Source organism: Aulonocara sp. 'chitande type north' Nkhata Bay, linkage group LG8 (assembly GCF_057382095.1).
Source record: "Aulonocara sp. 'chitande type north' Nkhata Bay isolate Kocher_YH1m ecotype deep benthic linkage group LG8, A_spYH_male_GT1.1, whole genome shotgun sequence".
Classification (NCBI taxonomy): Eukaryota; Metazoa; Chordata; class Actinopteri; order Cichliformes; family Cichlidae; genus Aulonocara; species Aulonocara sp. 'chitande type north' Nkhata Bay.
Genome location: NC_141351.1, coordinates 17,323,152 through 17,345,766, shown reverse-complemented (window position 1 = coordinate 17,345,766; position 22,615 = coordinate 17,323,152). Strand labels below are relative to the sequence as shown.

The 22,615-nt window shown below is 39.3% G+C and overlaps 1 protein-coding gene across 2 annotated transcripts in view; it reads right to left on the bottom strand.

Annotated features, from left to right (window-relative positions):
- Nucleotides 1-22,615, bottom strand: part of dock1 (dedicator of cytokinesis 1) — a 203,976-nt gene that overhangs the window by 28,361 nt on the left and 153,000 nt on the right. For both annotated transcript variants that reach the window (XM_086303948.1, XM_086303949.1), the window contains exons 30-40: nt 18,495-18,573; nt 17,436-17,536; nt 12,207-12,265; nt 11,412-11,560; nt 9,566-9,651; nt 9,130-9,286; nt 8,413-8,453; nt 7,968-8,058; nt 5,254-5,373; nt 3,979-4,068; nt 3,146-3,250 (exon numbers count right to left, since the gene is read on the bottom strand). In XM_086303948.1, coding sequence (XP_086160074.1) covers nt 3,146-3,250; nt 3,979-4,068; nt 5,254-5,373; nt 7,968-8,058; nt 8,413-8,453; nt 9,130-9,286; nt 9,566-9,651; nt 11,412-11,560; nt 12,207-12,265; nt 17,436-17,536; nt 18,495-18,573 — 1,078 coding nt within the window. The remainder of the gene's footprint in view (nt 1-3,145; nt 3,251-3,978; nt 4,069-5,253; nt 5,374-7,967; nt 8,059-8,412; nt 8,454-9,129; nt 9,287-9,565; nt 9,652-11,411; nt 11,561-12,206; nt 12,266-17,435; nt 17,537-18,494; nt 18,574-22,615) is intronic.

The following is a 22,615-nucleotide window of genomic DNA, read 5'->3' as shown; positions in this document are numbered from 1 at the left end:
TCTTATTCACCTATTCACACCTATTCGTACAATCACATTTTTCTATGCTTAAGTGCTTTCTGGCTAACAATCACACTCCGATGGATCCAATGGAGAGTAACTCATGGTTAGTATCTTGCCAGGGTTCCCAAAGGAAACAGTTAAAAAAGTTGACCCAAAATACAACATTCTGGGTACAAAATACATTGTGGTTACATTTGGCTTATGTTGTGTCACTCCATATATTATGTCCCTACTTTTGCACTATAATGCTTCTGCTGCTGGCACCTTATGGTATTAGATTCACAATTCAAATTAGGCAGTCTGTCATCAGTGACAGTAGCTCATTGGGAAAGACGGATAGAAAATTGCATTTATTTTGTGTGCACTAATAAATGCTCTCGCCTGCAAGGTGCACTCATCTATTTTTGATCAGTATTCTTTTCTATATTGACATAAAAATCATTATTGCTCATTTCCTCAACATATTGGGATATAATTTTGAAGCTATCTTGCCAAACAATAGAGAAAGCCTTCTTCTATAACTGTATTTATACTGGAGAAATAGATGTCAGTATACAAGATTTATTGCCTAAAACTACTACAGTAAAACAAGCACAGGGAAGCTCTTTTCTTCAGGGTCTCCAAGGCCAAAACAATAAACAAAACACCCCACTTTAGCTAGAAATCAAAACCAAGTACTCACTAACCAAAACAATGGCTGAGCTCCTTGTCTAACCAAACCAGGAGAAAACAGTTGAAACAAAAATGGCAGAGAACCCCTACCTGCTTCCACAATGACAAACTAATTAGCACAATAAGGGTACACCTTTGCTTACAATAAAAGAAAGAAAAACCAAAGTTCACAGAGGGTAAGTTCTCACACACATACACACTAAGGCCCGCTGCCCAAAACTCTACAGCTCACAACTCTGGCAAACATGGGGAAAATGGCAGGGGGTGTGGCAGTTTAGGATGGCAGACTATATGCCGTGGCTGACGAGCTGGAACACACCTCAGCTGCGGCTCATGAGGCAGACCTGCAACACAAGAAAAGGAGAAAAACAACTCTTCTACAGAGGGAGAGCCACTAGAGGTCAGCGACCGTAACAATCCATTAGTAAACCTCATCAAATTTCCAATATACCTACACAGAAATCCTTTAATATAATTATTAAGTATTTCAGGATGGGCCCTTATAAGAGAACAATGTCAACGCCATAACAACATTTAAAATGTCATAAATCTTTGGCTTTTTGATGTTTAACAAGTAAAAAAAAATTAACGACAGTGGACTAGTAACCATGACCAGCTTGTAAACTCTTTTGCATCTAATGTAGTACAAAGAATGCTCCACCTTTTTTTTTTTTTTTTAAAAAGATGGAAGAATACAAATGTAAATTAAGTGTTGGTTTTTATACCATCTCTGGTTATTTCAGGTAAGGGCAAACATGAAAAAAGAATAAAACAGAGAAAGAAATAAGAGCTCCAAGCTATCCTCAAAGGTTCTTTAAAGAGCCTGTTAGATTAGGCCAGTGCAGCTTGCCCTGTCTATAATGGAGTTTCTGCCCTACCAGATGAAAGGGGTTAGACGGGGGGGCTGCGGAGATCGGAAAGTAGCCAAAGCCCTTGAGAAATGGCTGTTCTTCATAATAGAATGAAAAGAGTATGATCGGGGATCACAGTTCTTAAAACTAGAGTTTTATATCATCTTATTCCACGAGGACTTTTAGGCCATTTAGTGGCTGATTGTACAATAAAATGTCCTTCAGTAAGATGCCAGATGACAGTCTGAAAAACAGCCATAACAGGTCATACATTAAAAGCAAATTTAATCAGCACTGTTACTTTTCTTCTTGCAAAAAAAAAAAAAAATCTCAGGCCTAACATTAAGCTTACTGTGACACAGCAACACAGAAAAAATGATCTAATATAGATTATATTTAAAATGAAGAAGAAGAAAAAAAAGACAAAACACATCATTGAGCAAGTGAAATGAAATAGAGGGCAGATATGCACCCAGCAGCACCTCAGACACTGTGCTGAGATATCAAACACCAATTAAACACGTATTTAATCTCTGATATGCCGTGATCAGATTGGCACAAGGCCAGCCGGGACATTTACAGAGGAAAAAGAGATCAATTCAGGTTAAGCAGCCTGCTTTACTTGGTAGATGTTATAAATAGGCGGCGGATTTTCCATCAGCTCAGAAAAATCAGTGTTCAGTTCTGGTGGTCATTTTAGAAATCAGTGTCTCTCATTGTGGTGCCACCACTTTAAAGAACATTTGCAGCTCCATCTGCTTAAACAAGCTTAGAGCTGAACGTAAGGGGAATGTAACCTGTGATTCAGCAACTGAAAGCAATTTACAATGGGACCAGACAGCCTTTTTCACTCTGTGCTGGGTACATGGTTTTGTTGTGCAGGTGGTGATGGGACACCTTGAGCGGAACTTCACCGGAACACCATCTTCCCGACACTGTGATGCTCGTGCTGTTGGAAAAATGGTGTCCAGCTGTAGTTTGGCAAATGGACTTAAGTGCTTTGCTTGCCGTCTGATCAGTCTTTTACTACAGACAAGATTTTTTTTTGGCTGTTCTTCAAAGCTCTGCAGTTTTTACAACTACTCCTGGCAACTGCAAATGCAGGCAAAGATTTTGAGTGGACCGGCTCACAGTGACTTACACAGGTCTCTTAACACTGAGGAAAAGTGATACATGGTGAATGAAAGCGAGGCACACATGCTAGAAGTGGGGGATAGAAACTGATGTATTCATTCATTCTTGCTTTTGTATCTTTCTTAGCTGTCTGCCTTTTTCCAAGAGAAACGTTCCATTTTCCCACACTGAAGGGGATCCACTCAGCGCATAATTCTGATCTACTCCGCAACCCACACATGGAGCAGCTGCCTATGATTCAGAGTTTGTCTCAGTGAGTGAGTAAGTTAAAGCCAGACTAGGTGGGGCTTTGAACAAGTGAGCCTCGCCACAACAAAACAATATTCATGGGAGAGATATGTGTGAAGCACGTATGTATTGAATGCTGAGGCTGAGAACCAAGCAGGCACCGGTAAATCTATTAAATCTATTGATCATCTTTTTTTGACAAGTGGCTCACCCACATTGTGCTTATCCGCCTTGAGTATGTCAGTGTATATACTCACACGTAGGAAGGAGGGGAACCCGGTGCCATAATAGCCTACAGCAAAGTAGTCTGGTTTAGGCCGGATGACCTTCACTATATTCTCATAGAACTGCGCCTGTTTCCGCTGTTGAGAGAATCAAAGATAAATTTTAGACGCAGGGACAGCACGCACATGCATTTTCCTTGCATATTTTACAGATGCAGTTGTGTTTTATCTCAAACTAGTGGTAAATTTCTCCCTTATCCTTTTTTAGTCTCAAGAGATTACAAATTAGACATACTACAGTAATATTTACATCACCTGTATGTATCTGTGATATATGAGTAACTATAGTCATTATACACAGTGTGCACAGTTATTAGACAATCAGTCCAAAAGAATTCAAAATCTCAAACTTGAATATTTAACTTTCTTTGCTATAAAAATTGGTAACACAAAAGGAAAATAAAAGGTTTGGCCTTTCCAAAATATTAACCCTTCCTTTTTTAAACATCAGAATAATTTTATAATCTTCCACCTAAAATTGCAAAATAACTCCAAAGGGTTTGTATGATACTTGTGCAATAAAGGGTTAACCCAAGTTTTTAGTGCCCCTTCTTGTCTGTAGTTGTCATGTCTTTGTACTTCCAGACACGGGCTGCAGGTCTTGAATATCAACATTCCTGATGCTCCAGATTTAAATGGGGTTTTTTTAAAAAGCACTCTGTAGGGCATTTTGATCTTTTTGTCACTTTCCCTAAAATTGATTAAATCCATTAAACATGCATATGCATAAGGTCAGTATAATCTCCTAATAATGTTGCAGTTTGCAACTTGAGAGTAAAGCTAACTAACAACATAACATTACTTACCAAGGATGCACTGAGTTGTTCAAAATCAAACATTTCATTCTCGTACTGCTCAGCCAGCTCCTTTCCCAAAATGATTGCCTCCTCCCACATCTAAATGATACATAAATAGTGAGAAAAATAAGATAAAATAAATAAAAATCAAGCATTCATTCGGTACCGGCTACTCTTTCCCAGACAAAGGTATTACGGTCCTTCTAAAATAAATTAATCCCTTCAACTTGTCACTTTCCCCCCCATTTCTCTGAAATGAAAATCCAGAACCTGTCCTTAGAAGCAGAAAATGTGTCATCATGCATGTTTCCTTGACTCAGTACAGTGAACTGTGTCACAGGTACATGTGAACCAATCAAACATGTTGAAAAGCTTCTAAGTGGGTTCCTGACAGACTAGATTGGACTGAACTGATATAGGGCAGCCTGGAGGTGGACCAAGTCCAGACTGCTATTCACATTAGCCTCCCATCAGTGAGAGCGGTGGTGGCAACACCATCTGGTACTGCTTTCTAGATGACACATCTGACACCCATGGTACTGTCCTCAGTTTAAACTCCACTCTCTCTGGAGTGCTGATGTATTCTTACAGCCACTGTAACACTTACTGATCACTCTGGTGGGTTTGTATGCGCATGTTTGTCCACAGCTCTTTCAAACTGTTGTCTCCCTAGCCACATCTTGCTGAGTGACAGCTGGCTGCAGAACCAAAAGTGGCGACTGCACCCCAACACTCATGACACATGCAAAGCTTTGGGACATCATCTTTGAGAAGCTGTGGCTTCAGTCCTACGGATTCAGTTCCAGGCTTAGCTTGCAGGTTGAAAAACACTTTTCTCCTTTGGAACAAATAACAGGCAATACACCAAAATAACACAGCAGCTCTGGTCCTATGAAGCTGGAAGATTTTTCTGGCTAAGGCAGACGAGATGGCATTCAAGTCCCTGACATGCTATGAGGGAAAAGGAGAAAAGGGAACAGTGAAGAGAAATATAAAAGAAAAGAGGTTTTAAATGGAACGTGTAAGAGCTACATTGTGTGCTCGGATACATGCCTTCATCCATAAGAGCAGAAACTAAAAACAGGGGATTATCACTGTATCAGTGCCTGTTCTGCAGAAACAGCACATTAAACTTCCATTCAGTCTTAAAAACCTGCCTTTTCAAGCCAGGAAGGCTATTTAGCTGAGACGACAACATCTAAAAATAGCATCTCAGGAGTCGAGGAAAAATCATTATGTCCACTTATGCTTATGAGTGTGAGTAACTGTGTATGGATGCCTTACCTTGCCCTTGTCGAAGTAATTAATAATCTCCTGGTAGAGATGGTCCTTAAGCTGTCCTTGAGTGGTGGCCTGGTAGCCATCTCTCTGTGTCAGGTGGGCTGCACATGCCTCATCTGACCACTACAGAAAACACGTTAGCACTGGGGTCAACACTGTACAATACGATACAGAGTAAAAAGGAAAAGTGACAAGAAATCAATTGCTGACTTATATCCAGTGTAAATGGGTTAGAGTGATGTGTGGTCCTTTTTATAAGCTGCTCTGTACTTTGACAATGCAAGATGGAAACAACTCTGCAAGAAACCCATATCAGTATATACTGAATGAATCATTGATGGCATCAGTGCAAAGTGTAGCATTCCTGTGGCTAATGCTTAGTGTTAAAGGGGAACTATAAGCACATTCGGAGATCCATATTTACTGAGTCACACAAAGCAACTGAAGCAGAGTTGCATGACTCGCAGTTCAGAATAACCCTCTCTATCTTATACTGGGCCTCGGTGCTGCCCCTTAGCTGCAGCCGTTTTAGTGCTTTTCCTTCTGCATTGAAGCCAAATGTCTTCTGAGTAGTTGTACCTCACCAACAGAACTTTTGAACATGATGTGGGAGGGGGAGCTGTGCTCACAGCCGGTGCCTGGCAGAACCATGTTAGAGATGTTCAGCACAACAGCGTGTGTCTGAAACAGAGTTCTTAGAAGCCTGAGCTTTTGCCTCATAGGTTCAACTTGAACATATGCTGACCTCAATATCTAAAACCTAGATAAGAAAAAGCATATCAACCCCCCCCCCCCCATAAAAAGCATTTAGAATGAGAATCTACAGATTAGTGCACCAGGAGTTTCCAAGGGTAGAGAGAAGCTGGGCTTTTACTACCAGTGTAAACACTAGATACAACTGAGTCACACACTTACTTAATCTTGTTTAGTAGAAAAGCTTTTTCATTTTTAAACAATGAAAGAATCTTTTGTTCTTATTGTTGACACACTATAGAGACTAATAAGGTTTCTGACGGCCTATAGCATCTTGGCAGAAAGACAGACAATCTGATTGGCCTCTGTGTACAGCAAGCGTAATCCTATGATTCTGTCAGGGCTGATTCATTACTGGCCAATTTTAATTGGTTTCTATGGTGTTGTGAGTAACCTGAAGAGTTAAGATCTCTGACCAGGTTTTTTTTTCTTCCGTTATTGTGATAGCCACATTTGAATAGCAAAGCTTCAATATTTGCATAGCCTTCACGGACAATGGGTGAAAAATAAATTGCACCACGTTGCTGTGGTATAAGGAAGGATTCTGGGAAGACTTGGCTTACGTTATTGATCCTTTAGTGCTGGACTGCATTTATATGTTAAAAAGGATCTCTGGTAATTCATGGACGAGCAGTGACCCCGTATCGACAAAACCCAAGTGCTGATACATCTCTGACTATGAAGAAAATGTTGTGAATTCATCAATGTTATTACACTGCTGCAGGTACTCTACTGGGACACTAATTATAGCCAGTCTTACTCTATAAATGCTGGAGGATACAGAATTATATATAAATCATTCCTTCTCTGGAATTTTGTAGTTCTCCCTCTGCGTGTTAAGGTTCCATCCAGGTACTCCAGCTTCCTCGTGAAGTCCAAAACTGTGCATGGTAGGATAATTGCTGAATCAATGTGTGCGAATGGTTGTGTTAGCCCTGCGATGGACTGTTGACCTGTCTAGGGTGTACCTTGCCTCTCACTCTATGACAAATTGAATAGACTTCCCTCTTCCAGACAATTACAAATGGGATAAGGGGTTAAGAAAATGGATGGATGGATGGCATTCCCTCTCATTCATTCTTGTCTACACAGGCCTCGACGTGAATAAAGATCAGTCACTTGTAGATGAGCAGAATCATAACAATAATAATAATAAAACATAGAACTCATGCTACAGATGCTACTGTGACTCCCGAGTGAGGAAAATGTGATTTAGTCACAGCCTCCTCTTCCCTGACGAGACCTGCACAAAGACTGAAGCAGCCAGCTATTTATGCAAAAACAGATGAGATGTTGGATGCATCCATTTTGGATAAAAGGCAGAGAGGAACAACTTCAAATTTAGGGTGTACCAAACCCCAGCTGGGAATAGACGCTGCAGTTCTTTGTATGAGGAGTTTTGCAAGTGGATGCGGTGTATTTTTGGCAGGAGATAGAAACTTTCAAGGCTATGAGCATGACTACTAACAAAAAGGTACTAACATAAAAGAAATGCTTCTTGATAATCTATAAATATTTATGTGCTCAATTTAAGTTGTGTCAGAAAGATGCCCTTTTTGCACCTTTAAGTAGGGATGCCTTGCACTGATGCTTGAGGTGATGATGATCGCCAAAGTACACATTTATCTTCAAGTATCCAGGGTGGTTGAAGCTACCTTTGTCTCTGTTTTAGAACATGAGCAGGTTTTTCTTTTCAATTAAAGATCAGATACTAGCTGTGACTTGCACTGGCTGTGCAAATAAAAGGCTGCTGTGCAAATTTGCCTCCTTAAAAGGTGTCGCATGTGCCACATTGGAATTAAAGGGATACAGCCCAATCAAGTCATTTGCTTGACACGTTAACCCTACGTTTAACATCTGCCTGACAGCAGCTTAAGAGTGGTTCAGTGTTTCTGTGTGCAGCTTCAGATATTTTAGAGAATGCACGTTAACATTTATTTTTTGTTGGCCTTGTGCATGGGTACCTTAAGCAGTTTTGCGTGCAGAAGCAGAGTATAAGCAGCCTCAGTGTAGTTGTCGCACTCTTTATGGAGGTCACACAGCTTGTAAAGGTACCTGGCAGTGAAAAAAGCAATGATTTATGGGTCATGACAGGGGGGGGGTTTCACACTTTAACAGACAGAGGGTTAACTCTGCCAGACGGATGTGTCTTAACAGGCTCTTCTAGTTCAAATACCGCTTGAAAAATAGATGGAAAACTGACAGGTAAGATTGCAGACTGGGAAACATATTTTATCAAAATCAAATATTTTATTCTGGGTCTCTGGAGACCTACTTTATTTAATCTTTGGGAGGCAAAAATGTAGCTCAACTAAGACTCCTTATTACATCTATGTTGTAGTGTTTAAAATGCCTCACAGGGACAAAAACGCTTCAAATATAACAAATGGTTAACACGCAGAAGCTTACCTGATGTACATTTCCTCTCTGTCTATTTCCTTGTAAAAGTTCTACATTGTGGAGAAAGACAAAGCATTAAAACGGGCTTAAAAGACATAGCAGATTTCCACTGAGAACTATGGTTGCATTCTGTTTAACTATCTAAAAAGAAGTTACTGGTGGATTATTTTAAAAATTAAAAAAACAAAACAACCCCCCCAAAAAAAAAAAAACCCCAACAGTATCAGGGCTTGTAGCGGGCACACATCCAAGCACCTAGTACACTGACTGGCACTGTCGTATTCACTGTCACATTCTCAGTGAAACCAAAGTTATTTAAAGTGCAGACTCGCTCAGATAAAATATGAAATATAGGCCATATGTCTGTAGTCTTTTCAATATGCCTAGTCATGTGAGCTAAAAGTGACATTTTGGTGCTTCCAGATGAAATGTCACTTTAAAGAACAGGGTGGTTTAGATGAACAGCTCAGGGATAACATTTTAATGCACTGACATGTCGAGATGCCTGCTACTGCCGTCTGTATGTAATTCTACATCATTACGGTGTTTTTTACCGGCAACAATAACCTATGACAGACAACCAGGCGCTGATAACACAAACAATTACCTGTATTGTTATTTATACATTTCATGTGTATCATTTCACGCAGGGGGTTCAAATCTAATTATGCATGTATCACCAGCACTCGGCTTATGCGCATTCAGGATTGAAAGCAGAGATCTTACAAGCACGTTGACAGTGCAGCTCATGCGGTTCTCCTTGTTCTCGTCATGCATGATGGTCCTGTAGTCCAGCAGCCTCTCCAGCAGACGCACCACCAGAGTGACGAAATTCTCACCCGTCCTGGCCAAGTACTTGTGCTTCCTGCAATGCTCCAGTAAGCTGGTGTTTGTGTCATGAGGTTGGATGGGGACACAGAGAAACAAATGTGAAGTATGTATTAAGATGGTCTTTGACAGCTGGTCTTTGAAGCTGTCTATTTTACACATTAAAACAGAGTTAGCATCTGCTCCGAAAGCAGACATTATGCAGGCAAGCTGCGATGGCAAGTCCTGTGATCATCAGCACACTGTGATTATTTTGAGAAGTGCTATGTTGCAATTAGCATTATCTAACTTGCGAGAGGCTCAGGCATAATCCTGCCCATTAATCAGCACTTACATTTTCTGAAAGAGAACTTTGTACTGCTCGTCTCCGCGGCCCCCTTCCACCTCGTGATCCAGCTTGGTGATGATCTCGTTCTCAAACTGCAATTAGACAGAGCAGGCGTAAATAATCAGTGTAGCTAATTTTTCAATTCATTAACGCCATCTCCCTGTTGCTCTCTCTCTCTCCAACAAACCCAGCTGTGAGGGTTTACGCTTCAACTTAAATCGGCCCTTATTTGCAACAGAACTGGCTGTGAGCCGGTTCCGATTTTCTTTATCTGTTGAAATTCTATTAGGACACAACTGAAAGTTGCATCATGAGACACCTTGCCTGTACTTTTTGCTCTTTAGTTGTTGTATCTGCTGACAGTGATGCATGGATCTATTTTTCCAATATTTGTATGTAGCAGCTGTATAAAAAAGTGAATTTCATTGTGCTGAAACAAACCTTTTTTCACTGACTTTTTGATTTACGTGTGTCTTGGACACGAGTAAAGGAAAAAAAAAAAGTGCAGCAAAGTAGAAAAAGATATGAATGCTGTTTTCTGGAAAGCCAAGGACTTATAACACACAGAGAAAGAGAGAGAACTAGTACAGGAAATATACTAGTTCTCACAATTGTAATCAAAACGTTACTGATCACAATTCATTGAAAATGATAGGAAAGTAGCAATCGCCCAAAATGATCCTGATCCAGACAGAAGATATAAAAGCTTTGCACACTTTCACTATAAAAGGACACGGCTGTGCAACCAGTAAAAATGATATTGGAGTGCTTTGGTTTTCACAAGACTACAATGGCGAGCAAAGAGACATTTGGAAAGTGCTGTGTTTCTTTACTATGATAGAAGTGAAGTACACATCACGTATTTCGGCAGCTCTCAGAAAACATCCCAAAGCTGAAAACAGCCTGTGAAATTTTATGACAGAACAGCTGTAACCAAATGGATTTCCTCATGCAGAAAGGCTTAATTTTGGATTGTAACGAGGCATACCATTAAGTTCCACTTACCATGGCTGTTGATAATCGCAGCACAACAAAATGAGATTTGCAGAATTACAAGTAAGCTGTGGGCTACAAAACTTCTTCCTTACTTGTGTTCTACCTTTGTATTCCTTTATTGTTTCGCTTCATCTAAAACCTTGTTTCCAATAAGCAAGAAACTCAGTTACATCTTTCCGAACTAAAGTTGGGAGGTGTGCACCAGTGAGTGAATACTTCATAAATTAAAATAATATTTCTTCATGTACCTGTCCAATGAATTTGAAGATTTTATCATCTACAATATTAATATTAGTAAAAGATGAAAAACTAAGAGCATCCAGAAAATATCTTGTAATATGTACTAAAAATAAGAAAGAAAGCCAACATCAATAGGTGCGATAATTAAAAAAATAAAAATAAAAAGTTTCTTTTTCCCATATATACATGTGTAGGTGTCTTCTATGACATAGCTGATTATACGCACTATGCACTGCATATACACACTCACGGGCCAAGTTATTAGGGACACCTGTTCAAATGATTGTTGATGCAAATATGTAATCAGCCAGTTGCAACAGCTGGCAATAACTCCATGCATTTAGGACTGTAGACACAGTCAAGACCATCTCTAGGGTATTTCAAAATTGCCAGTGAGTGCCACTTCTCTGGGTGAAAATGCCGTTTAAAGAACAAATCTTTAAAGAACGTTTCCAGCATCTTTAATCTGGAGGCTTAAGACGACAGGTCCAACTAGGTAGTAGAAAGATGTACTTAATAAATTGGCCAATGAACATGTATATTCATTTTCATCTTACATATAATCTTTTTTTTTTTAAGTAAAGATGAGCTGTAGTTCATGTTTTAAATGACACACCCGTTGGAAATGCATTGTGAAGTGGAACTCGCATTGCATCATGTCAAAGAAGATGGGGATGGTGGCCTTTCGCAGCTCGATCTCAGGAACTAGTGTCATCTCCAGGATAGGACCCACCATCTCCGGAATGAATTTTATCTTGTGGGGCCCTTTGAGATGAAAAAAAAAAAAAAAAAGAGAGAGAGAGAACAGAACATGTAAGTGCAACCTAACTGCACAGCTCATTTGCAGAATTTAAATTTGACAGAACAAATAGCATAAGTGAGGTAACAAGGCATAGATAATCCTTAATCCAGATTTAACAGTTGCAGTTTCAAACAATAAGGAAATGTGTCTTCTGATGTTTAGCAAATCTCCTCTCATCACATCAGTCAAGCAGTAAATAAGTGAAAACCAAACACCTTGGTTAAAAAAAAAAAAAGCAATGGGTATAATAAGGCCAGAAAATGAATCAATCTAATCTAGTGGAAAGCTCTAATTAGAGGATCAGATGGTGTGGGTTGCAATGAAACGGTAGACATGAATGCCAAAATCTTAACACTCCAATCCCTGTATACAACAATCTCACTCCACCGAGATCTGACTGCCGTGTCTCTCTCTTACTGCACAAAATAACACTAATTAACACACGACTGTTAACATATACCTTGCAGGATTGACATGTTACTTGGTTGGCAGATAATAATAAAGATAAACTGAGAAAACACTGCTTCAACAAGTAAATTCATGCATAAAAGGGATTTTATCAGTTGAAAGTGAAACATCGATAGCGACACATGGAATGAGCTTAGTTACCTAGATTGTACCACATATCCCTGATTTCAAAGCCAATCTGTCTTCTCATGTCCTGGTACCTGAAACACAAACAAGGTATAAATGTCACATTGGCTGTTGTAATATCCACAGAAGATGAGAAACTCGATATACGCAGTATAAACACAAACAGTTCTTTATGACTATTTCAACTGCCTAAAAAATGCAATATACTCCAAATTTAAATAGCTGTCCTGTTTCATCTGTGCCGTCCTGCGCCTGAGTCAAAGTCAGTGTTTGCCGTAGTATGAAAATGTGAACTGAATTGAGAGAAAGATCATGAAGCAGAAGTGAATAAAGTAAAATCAGAAGTAAACAGGCCTTCTTTAAAGTGTCCAGGTCACAGTTTTCAACATCAGCTGTGACAAAGTTAAAAAAGTACTTCATAGCCCTGATGAGGGCTTTTCGGTCTGATCGAGGTCCATATAGTTTATGCAGTGACCTAGCTTAACACAAAATAAATTTATCTGAAATATATAGTAAATAGTTTCCCACTCTCTTCCTGCAGGGAGCTGAATAAATCAATCTCTCTCATCTATGTCTGAATGATAATCGCTTCAAAAGCATAAAATTAGACTGTCATAATGAAATTCATAATGACACAGATTCATTGATCTGGGATCATGGTGAGTTAGTTTAGTTTTGTTGTTCCACAATGTTCTTTGAAATACAAACACACCCTAATGAGATGTTTCCATGCAAGTTCGCAACATACACAGAAGCTGACAGTAAGTTAGTCTGTCTTCTGCTCTCTGTACATATTTGAAGACGGGGAAAAAAAATCCAAGGATGATGACACAAGGGAAAGTGTTTGATCAAACAATCTTTGTTGGTGCTAGTATTTTTAGGTCGACTTTGTGTGTCAAGAGCCCTTACATAAAATAAAGATTTGCAGAAGAAGCTAGAAGGAGAGCTCTTGCCCTGACTCTTTGTCTAGCTTGTGCGTATTGTGGGCTTATAAGCTGATCAGCTCTGCCACGTCTGGGTCATGAACCAATCTTCATGGCAGTTTGGTGCCCGTCTTCGCTGCCTATCGTACTGTCCTTAGGTCACAGAAAGGACATATAGTGAAGTAAAAAGGACAGAGAGGAAAAGACAAAGCGTGAATGATGGAGACGCTAACAAGAGTGGAAACAGCAGGCAGAAGGGCAGAAAGGGTATTCTGAATCCGATCACCTGAATCAAACTGAATGGCTCTTGCTCCTTTGACAGACTGAACATTTCATAGGAGAATAAGCCAATCCTGAAACTGGTTTAAAAAAAAAAAAAAAAGGCCTGCAGCATTTTCACAAATTTGGTATCAAAAGGTACCTTAAGTACGGATTCTGGTGACATCCCTACAACGTTCAGACCAACACAAGTAACTAATATACCGCGGCTCTGTTTGGATGCAATGCTAAACCATCATAGTGTCTGCTTAACAATCCTGCGTGGTTGACCCCTGCTCTGATTGTTGGTATGAAAACCTGTGCTGCGCTGCCATGTTTTGTTTTTGTTTTGTTTTTTGGGGGGTGTTATATTTAAGCAAGAATCGAGATTTAATTGTCAAACAGCACTTGCAGATAATTACAGATCTCCTGGGGAATGTGGATAAAACAGAAAAAAATATATTGACGTGACTGAAACAAGATTGTGAGATTTGAAAAATAGCTGAAAGGTCTCAAATAAACTCAAAACCCCTCCTTGCCTAAGTAGAATATGGGTTCCATCTAAGTGGAGTTTGCATGTTCTCTGTGCATGTAAATGGTTCCTGTGGCTACTCCAGCTTCCTCCCATAGCCCAGTGACATGTACATTTGACTTACTGCTGATTCTTTCTTATATTAAATATATATCTTTATTAGATGTAGTAGATGTGGCAGTAGCAGACTTTGGACAAACTTTTTGTTTCAGACCTCCAGCTTTTCTGTGCATTTTGGATCAACCACAGCTAGCAAAAAGAAAACCATCTGGAGCTTGCCACTATTTGCTGACTTGATGTAAGCCTACATATTCACTGCCAAACAGCCTTTGAATTTCCAACCGTACACACTAATGTATTTTGACAGAATCCTGAAAAAGCAGCTGCATCACCTCTTTACACACTGGTTTGGGTCAAAACAATTTACCATACTTATTTGTTAAATGGTAGAGCCCGAGGATTAATCCTCACAGTTTTTGGCAAAGTTATAAAAATAAATCAATTTGCATTTTTATGTATCAGGTATTACATGTTTGACTGTTTTTGCATCTTGTTGGGGCTGAAATATAGTCCTGTGTATATCTGCGAGTATGACGGCTCACGGCTTGCATGAATCAGTCGTAGGAAGTGCGTTTCTGTTCCCACATATGGGCGTTCAGATGACTGTGCAGAAGGCAGCGTGTCCTCATTGCGGCTGAGACAGATGTACGGTGCTGTTCTGTCACACTCCTGTAGGCAGCGGACAGGCAGCTATGACTGTCAGCTGTCAGACCCTACAACATATACCTGTCAGCCAGGGGCAGAAACCTGTAGGAGAGGTTAACTAAGAATAAAACATTTGGAGAGAGACAGTAGTGTGTGACTGGGGGCTCCTTGTAGTTTGTGTTGTGTAATGTAATTGGGTCAGAGGGCAAACATCAAGGCAGAGAAGAAAAAAAACAAAACAGTAGAGGTTGTGACTAAAATACAGAGAAAACAGATTGACAAGCAGAGCCCTATAAGGGCTGCTCAGCTGTGATCAAAGCTTGAAGCAAAGGAAGTGTGAGATATTCACAAAACCTGTCAATACGATGCTCCTTCTCCTCATCACTCAAAAGTGGCTATTATGACAATGACATTGCTGCATGCTCATTTATGAGTACATGTGTCTGTGTCTCCATGTTCTCTGCGTAAGTGCATATATTTCAAAGTAAAGGGGAAATGATGGTTAAAATTAATTGCACAGTTTCTGCCAATTATAGCCATTATTAAGACATAAACAAATATCAACAAGGATTATAATGGATTTTTAAGGTCAGACAAATAATTAACACCCTGTTTTATTGTGGCAAATTGTTTAAAAAAATGTCAATAACAATATTTTATTGTACAGAAAACTTAAATATTATTTTTCTCTGCCAAAGGATTCTATTATAGTTGTGAGGTTTTATCAGTTAAGTCAGAATGTATGCAAATTTGTTAGAAAATCACCGCAAATCTTGCTTTATTTATCACTTTTTACTATGTAAATATTTATTCTGATGTGTTTATGCTTTTATTTTGTAGTTTTAAGTCTGTGACTGACAAGTTGCTATGGTATCACCATGCAGTTTCCCCTCAAATACTGCTCAGGGTTCTTGAAAACAAGCCAAAGCCACAGAGGAATCCACAAAGGTGACGTCAGTGGCTACGTCCATCTTTTATAATCAGCAGCCTATGACTACAATGGGTATTGGGAATGATGGTTGAAACTAAGAAAAATAAGACCCAGACTGCCATAGATATATTTATCCTCCCACTCAGGGCATGCAGACATGTAAGCTTGTTATCTGTGCCTCGGTGGTCTGAGTGTGAGAATGGCATTAGGATTACACAGGCTCCAGTAATGGAGCAGAACTTCACAAACAGCACTAGTAGATGTGTGATGCAGGGACAAAAAAAAAGCCAATGCAAAGTGCTAAAGAGCTGTGCTTCACAAATCTTTGATTTCACCCCTCTGCTCTCTGTTTCTGAGCAAGGCACAATAATTGGTATTGCAGGGAAAGCTTACAATTCAGCCACAAGCAGACAAGGATACTGGATGCAGAGAGGTAGAGGCTAAAAAAATTGAGCAGTAGGTGGAGGGACGGTGGAGAAAGAGAGTGTGCAGGTAGAGTTGTAAAGACTGTGGGAAAAAAATGACAATCCCGATAATATTCCTGTTTTTTTGCTTAGAACAAATCGAAAAAGACTTGGTGGGGGTGGCTTGGATCTTGCATTGTGTTTGGCTGTTGTGCTGCATAGAACATTGTTTATTATCTATTGTGAGTTCACCGCGGCCAATAATAAAGCACTGACAAACGAGCAGTCTGCCTGTCGGGCGTGAGCCAGCGTGATGTATATTTCAGTGTCAAAAGCTCCTCAAAATGAAGATGAGAGCCAATATGCGCTATGTCTGCCCAGAAAACATTTACACATTTGGATGCATTATCACAGTTTCTGAGAAACACTAATGTAGATGAATGGCTCTTTGTGGATAAAGGGAGCCGGATGAACACGAAATGAATAGCTCCCTGAATTTATAGCTGAAAGCACAATTAAGTAGATTTTAGAAGCAGTAAAAAGGTCTAAATTTCAAGGATTTAAACGTTCAGCTATTTAAAAATTATGGGCGGTATAATAAGACAATTTTATTTCGCCTTCAGTTTCTGTCTTCAACAAATGAAAAAACCCCCAGAAGAGTGATGACCTGAATATCGAACATTTTGAATGTAATATATGCCTCTTCCTAGCCTTGAAAGTTTTGCAATTTTACAACATGGACAATGTAAGAATAATTTAGTCTGGATGTTGTTCATAACGGCTCTTTCTTTCATGTAGCAGCCAACAGCAGGATAACCATGTTCTTACCATTAGAAATACTTTTTTTTGTGGTGGCAAAGGTGTCGCCAAGGTACAGTGTGCAAGAGACAAAGACTAATGACACCCACTGCCTCGCTCTGAATTCAACAACTGTTACCTGATTTTTGGGACTCTGTATTTGGGGGGCCGGAAGGGTAAACACTAGCTAATGTCCGACGTGACTGATTTGAACATTTGTGTTCTTGCAAACAGCTCTGCTGGGTAATGTCGACAAAAGCAGCAGTACTAAAACAGCTTTATTAGGCCTGTACTGCCTCTGCCAGAACCACAGGAAGCCGTGTTTGCACATGCACTACAACCTGGAACATTTTTAGATATCACCCTGCTGGGATGTATGTGAGAAAGCACATGTTCAGATTGGTCAGAAATGGCTTTAAACCAAACAGCTACCCCAATATAAAGTCAATTAAGCCCATAGTTAAATATAAAAACTTAGGTAACTGTCAGGGGAAATGCCAGGTTTACCACGGTGTAAAATGCCCTGTTGTGCACTGCATGCGAGAGAGTTCAACACTGGACAATATCTGGGTGTGAAAATAGTTTATCTGATGAATTATACATAGTCTTGTCATGGTCATGCTGGGGAGGGAACTCGAGCTGTGCTGGTGGGAAATTAGGGCATCGTGTTTTTTTGAGAGTGTTCATTCTCACCTGTGGAAGATCTTAGCTCTTTTGTCACTTGAAAAGTTCTCTAGCTGCAATGACTCCTGGGTAAGGAAGGCCACAGCCAGATGAAAGTAGTTGTTCCACAGCTGACCCAGACACAGACGGAAAGACAGGAAGATTGCAGCAAAAGAATAGTTCAGAATGTCTGGTTACAGTTGTTCCAAAACAATAACAGTAACAGACTGGATTAAATAAATAATACAATATATTACAAAGTTTGGACATTTTTAAGAAATAGCTCTAACAACAGTCTTATCCAGTACTATGCTACGTGAGCAGGAAAGCATTGCAGTTTCATTACACTGCAATGTAATGATGAGATGGAATCTGTCCAAGTGGACGAAGAGGGCGCTGATTTAGGCCAACATCGTCTAGAGAACACACTACATCAGACAATGACAGAAGCTAAAGTGCAATGGTGTCTGGCTTTTTTTTTTTTTTTTACTGCCAGCCCATGCATGAGTATAAAACACAACTCTTCATGATGTTGATAATTTCTAAATTCTCTTTGCCCAACCCATGTGCATTAAGCTATGGAGAAAACCCCACAGCTTTTTCCTTAAACCATAAAGAGGCCTCCGGCTCCAAATGCTGTATGCAATTAACGGTAGAAAAAGACTGTTACAATGACCAAGCAGTTCAGTTGTTGACAACATTAACATTTTTCCACATTTCAGACATTTAAAAAACAAGTAGAAAAAGCTGTTCAATTCCAGGGTGAGCAGGTTAAAATATTCAGAAATGCACATAAAATTGCTGGCCATTACAGGGTAATTGATGTTCCCTCTTCACAATTTTTATTTATTTATTTTCTTATGTCTGCTGCCTTCAGTGATCTTTTTCCAATTCAGAAAATCCAACAATGCGGCATCTCCAACAGCCCCAAGATAAAACTACAGGCTATAAGAAAAATGCCACAAAATTATTCCTAAAACTGTTGGGTAATAGTGCTTAAAATGTCAGTGCTGCCTTGTCTACAAAAAACATTATCTTGAGATGTGAAGTGCTGATATCAAGATATTTATTCAATGGTTCAGTTCCTACCTGTAGCTCGAAGTTGGTTTGATCCAGAAACTTCTTGTTCAACACGGCTGCATACTGACTGATGGCCCGTAGGAACACTCTGCAAAGATAAGAAGATTATGCTGGCTGTTTACAAAAAAGTTTTTCAAGAGTATAGAAGAAATGTAAGTAGCTTTTTACTGAAATTCAGCTTTCTAAAATTATTTCATAAAACTGCACCACCGAAAAAACATCCACCTGATTAAAATGATCAGCAATGCTTAACAACGAAAACATCTGAGAGAAAAAAAAGAAAGAAAAAAAAGAGGAAAGTGTTAAAAAAAATGCAGGATGCCCTCAACAAGTATGTATACTAGTCAAAAAAAATAAACACCAGATTGTGTTTGGAATAGATTTTAAAGAACACAACTATAATAACTATATACAGGATGATTAACATAAGATATGGCTTCTTCTGAAAGGGATGCAAGCTGTCACCCCTCTGCGAATAGACTGCACGTGTCTATATCTGGTGTTGAGGAATCGCTCTCCATTCCTGGATGAGCACAGACTATATAATGCAAAGGTCGCTGGTTGTGGCTGTATCCATTGAACATGTCAATTTTCCCAGGTGCCTATCCAAACACATCCTTGGCCAGCCTTAGTGACAGACATATCACTAAGGGACATGAAAATGATTTCAAACTTGTATGTTACTTGTATGTGACATGCATTCTACAGTGGGGCAATAAAACTGAAAAGGTCATGCCCACTTTACTTGGAATAAAATAAAAAAAAAAGCAGAGTAAGTAAAACGTATTTTAATGTGATGCAATTCATATTTGTGAATTATTTCTTCATCTGAGTTTTGCCTTCAGAAGTTACCTGTTGTTGCCCTACGTGCTGCGCTGGTCCTGAAACTCAGCATGAATTTAACATTGTTCACTGCAGAGTTACCCAATATGAACTCATTTGTTTTAAAGCTGTGACCACACAAAGAAAGAAATATTAACAGTATGCACTATCACGAAGAATGGATGTTTGCTCTTGTGAACAAATGTGTGCTTATAACAGAATAGCCAAGCAGGTTGAATCTCTCTCTCTGACAGACTGAGGTACAGTAGGCTAGAGGCACCGGTGAAAAAACATTTGATGAGTAGATCTTAATGAGAACACTGTCTGATGGGTTAATCCACTGTGATGCTGCAGAATTAAATGTTAATAACTTAAGTGGCATGAAGCTTTTAGAGGGGAATTATGACTGCTACTCGCAGAGTCAGAGGTCCATACGCTATTTAACTTAATTTCCTGGTAGAACCTGCTACACAACAATGTGTGTACCATCTCTAAGAATTAGCAAGCAAGAAAAAAAAACAGTCTAACACAGCAAATTCAGTAATCTGGCTCATTTCATTTAGGGTTTTCCAAACTTAGTCCTTGCTTCAGCTATTGCGAGCACAATTACAAATCAATAAGACAACAGCAACAGCTGATTGCCTGCAATAGTGGATGAAGATATATCAGATTGGAATAAAAATGGCAAGGTGAAGCAAGGAAGATTGTTATGCCACTTGAGTGGATTGCATCAGGGTTTCATGAGCAGACAAAGCAGCATTAAGATGTAACGCTCGTGTAACTGACACTGGCAGGTAAGCAGACATCTGCTCCACAGGCAGCCCCGAGAGAGCCTTCTGCTTTTGTCATTGTCCAAGCTAAATCCTTACTGGAACTGGGTCTCATTGTGGGAATTAGCAAATCCACATCCATTAGCTGCTTCTGACTTTAAAATTCAGTTCTGTGGCAGTAAGAATCTTTGGGCTGGAAGGTCGAAATTTCATTGCTGTACAGACCGGGCCGGGGTTTCCCACTGCCCCAAACAGCTGACCTTGAACAGGAATAACCATCACTGTTAAAACAGCAATGTTCTACGACCCGGGGTATTTTAAAGTTATACAATATTCATGTTCCACATTTATCTCCATTGGTGACTAAATGCTATCTGGGGCTGATGTGTGATACACATTACGAGTGACCTTAATCATTAGCTGGAAAGGTTAACTGTCATTGAACACCTTTGGATATGCCATTAGAAGTCCATTTCTTTGGCTCTCTGCCCTCTCAGAACACCCCCGCCATCTCCTAAGCACTGAGACAGCCTATTACCACCCTGTCTGCACGAGCACATGCACCCTCTCTGCACACCTCACTCAATTTTCTGCAGCTGTGAACATGCCAATATAGTTGATACACTTAACACTGGACCAACGCTAAAATGGCTTTTCTTCCATTGCATGTGTGGGCAAAGAAAACACTTAGTGCTTAATGCTTTTGGCTAATTTATGACATTATTTTGTAGATTACTGGGGAGCCCCCATTTAAGCTATTAATTTAAGTGAAGAATACTACTGTATAAACAAAAACAAAAAACAAGCGCTTATTAAACATTTATGGATTGCCCCGTTAAAATAACACAACTTAAATGTTTTTTTCCCCCTTTTCCATATGTATTTCTTAGAGGCTTGCAGCAATAACTAATGCAACTCAAAGTTGCATGGGTTATTAGTGACACATTTTCCAATTAAACTCAAGAAAAAGCCAGACTGGAGTGTTTAAATGGATGCCTACAGGCACAACTACAGCCCTACATGACCTATATTTGCATTACACCAACTACATATTAGTGGGACAACAAGACATGGTAATTGCAAATTTACTAATCACAGGCTGTGGTTTGCATTTAATTTTGATGAAGGTGAGTTTATAATAGGTACAGGGCATGAAATATCCTAAACACCACATCTGCCGCTTTGTAAACATGAGTGATGTAGCAAACAGTTGTAAACGCTGGGTCAAACGACAAAATAAAATACGAATATCCGGGATCTTCATAGTTTTCAGCAAAATATGGCTCGGCATGCAAAAACGCAGCTGTGCCCAACCACTCCTTTTTGATCTCCCTTTCTGATCAAAGCTTACCTTCATGTTTCCACTACACCTGCATGATGATCCAGGGAATATGAAGTTTCTTGGGCTTGAAACGTGATTAAATCGTACTAACGTATGCTAACATGAACTGCTTCCCACAAACAAGTTCGCACAATATTGTAGACTCCACTATCTAAAAACCTATTTGAAGCCACCAGTCTGCCTCTGCACAGACATATAATTGGCTTTAACGAACAGACAGGACAGTTCCTCTGTGAGCACATCCTGCCATTAATTAAAGTGAAAAACCTAATGAGGTGGATGAAAATAGAATATACTCTCCCTCACAGTGGGTTCTGACTAAGACACTCCTGACTAAGACCATTTCAAAGAAGATTAAAGGAATTTAGGCCTATTTTCTTTAGTATTAAGTGTGTGTCTGTGTGTGTATTTTATATATATAGTGACATTAAAGATATGAAATATCTAACTATAATAAGATAATGGTCCTTAAAAGGAAATGTGATAGAGTAATAAAATCTCATCTCTGTCTGTATTTCAGTTAGTCAGTGAAGAATTATTATTCATAAAAATGAGTAATTTCTGTACAGTCTATAATTAATTGCCATATTGATTTCAGGGAATATCCTTTGTACCGACATAGCAATCGGAGTGTGAATCATGAGTGTCTGCATAGTACCATTAAGTGTAAATTATACCATCTGTTGGTCTGTTGTGCCACAGCTTTTTTTTCCTAATCTAAAAAAGAAAAAAAGCCAAATTCTTGTAGAAGAGCTTTGGCTGATTTAAAAAACAGTAATGGTCAGTCATTAAGCAACAGAGAGAAACAAAATGAAGACAGACAGTGACAAACCAGTCCTTTATAACTTCATTACAAATACAATACAAACAATGGTGATTTGCATATACACTACTACTAATCAGTGACTTGTGTGTTTACTTGGCTAAGAACTTATACTTTTCTTGGAATACTGCTACAACTTTGTAATTCCTATAAAACAGCTGGTCCTTTTGCTTTTTTTCCCATTTTTTTCATGTTAGGCTCAGTAGGGAAAATCAGGGTACCTCTAATCATCGGCAAAAGAACAAAAAACAAACAAACACACAAAAAAAAAAAAAAACACAAGACCTCCTTAACTTCTGCTTAGGAAGACAAAAACATCACTAACTTTTTAATTAGGCAGCGCAAGGGCAACACAGCACCTCCTACACAGTCA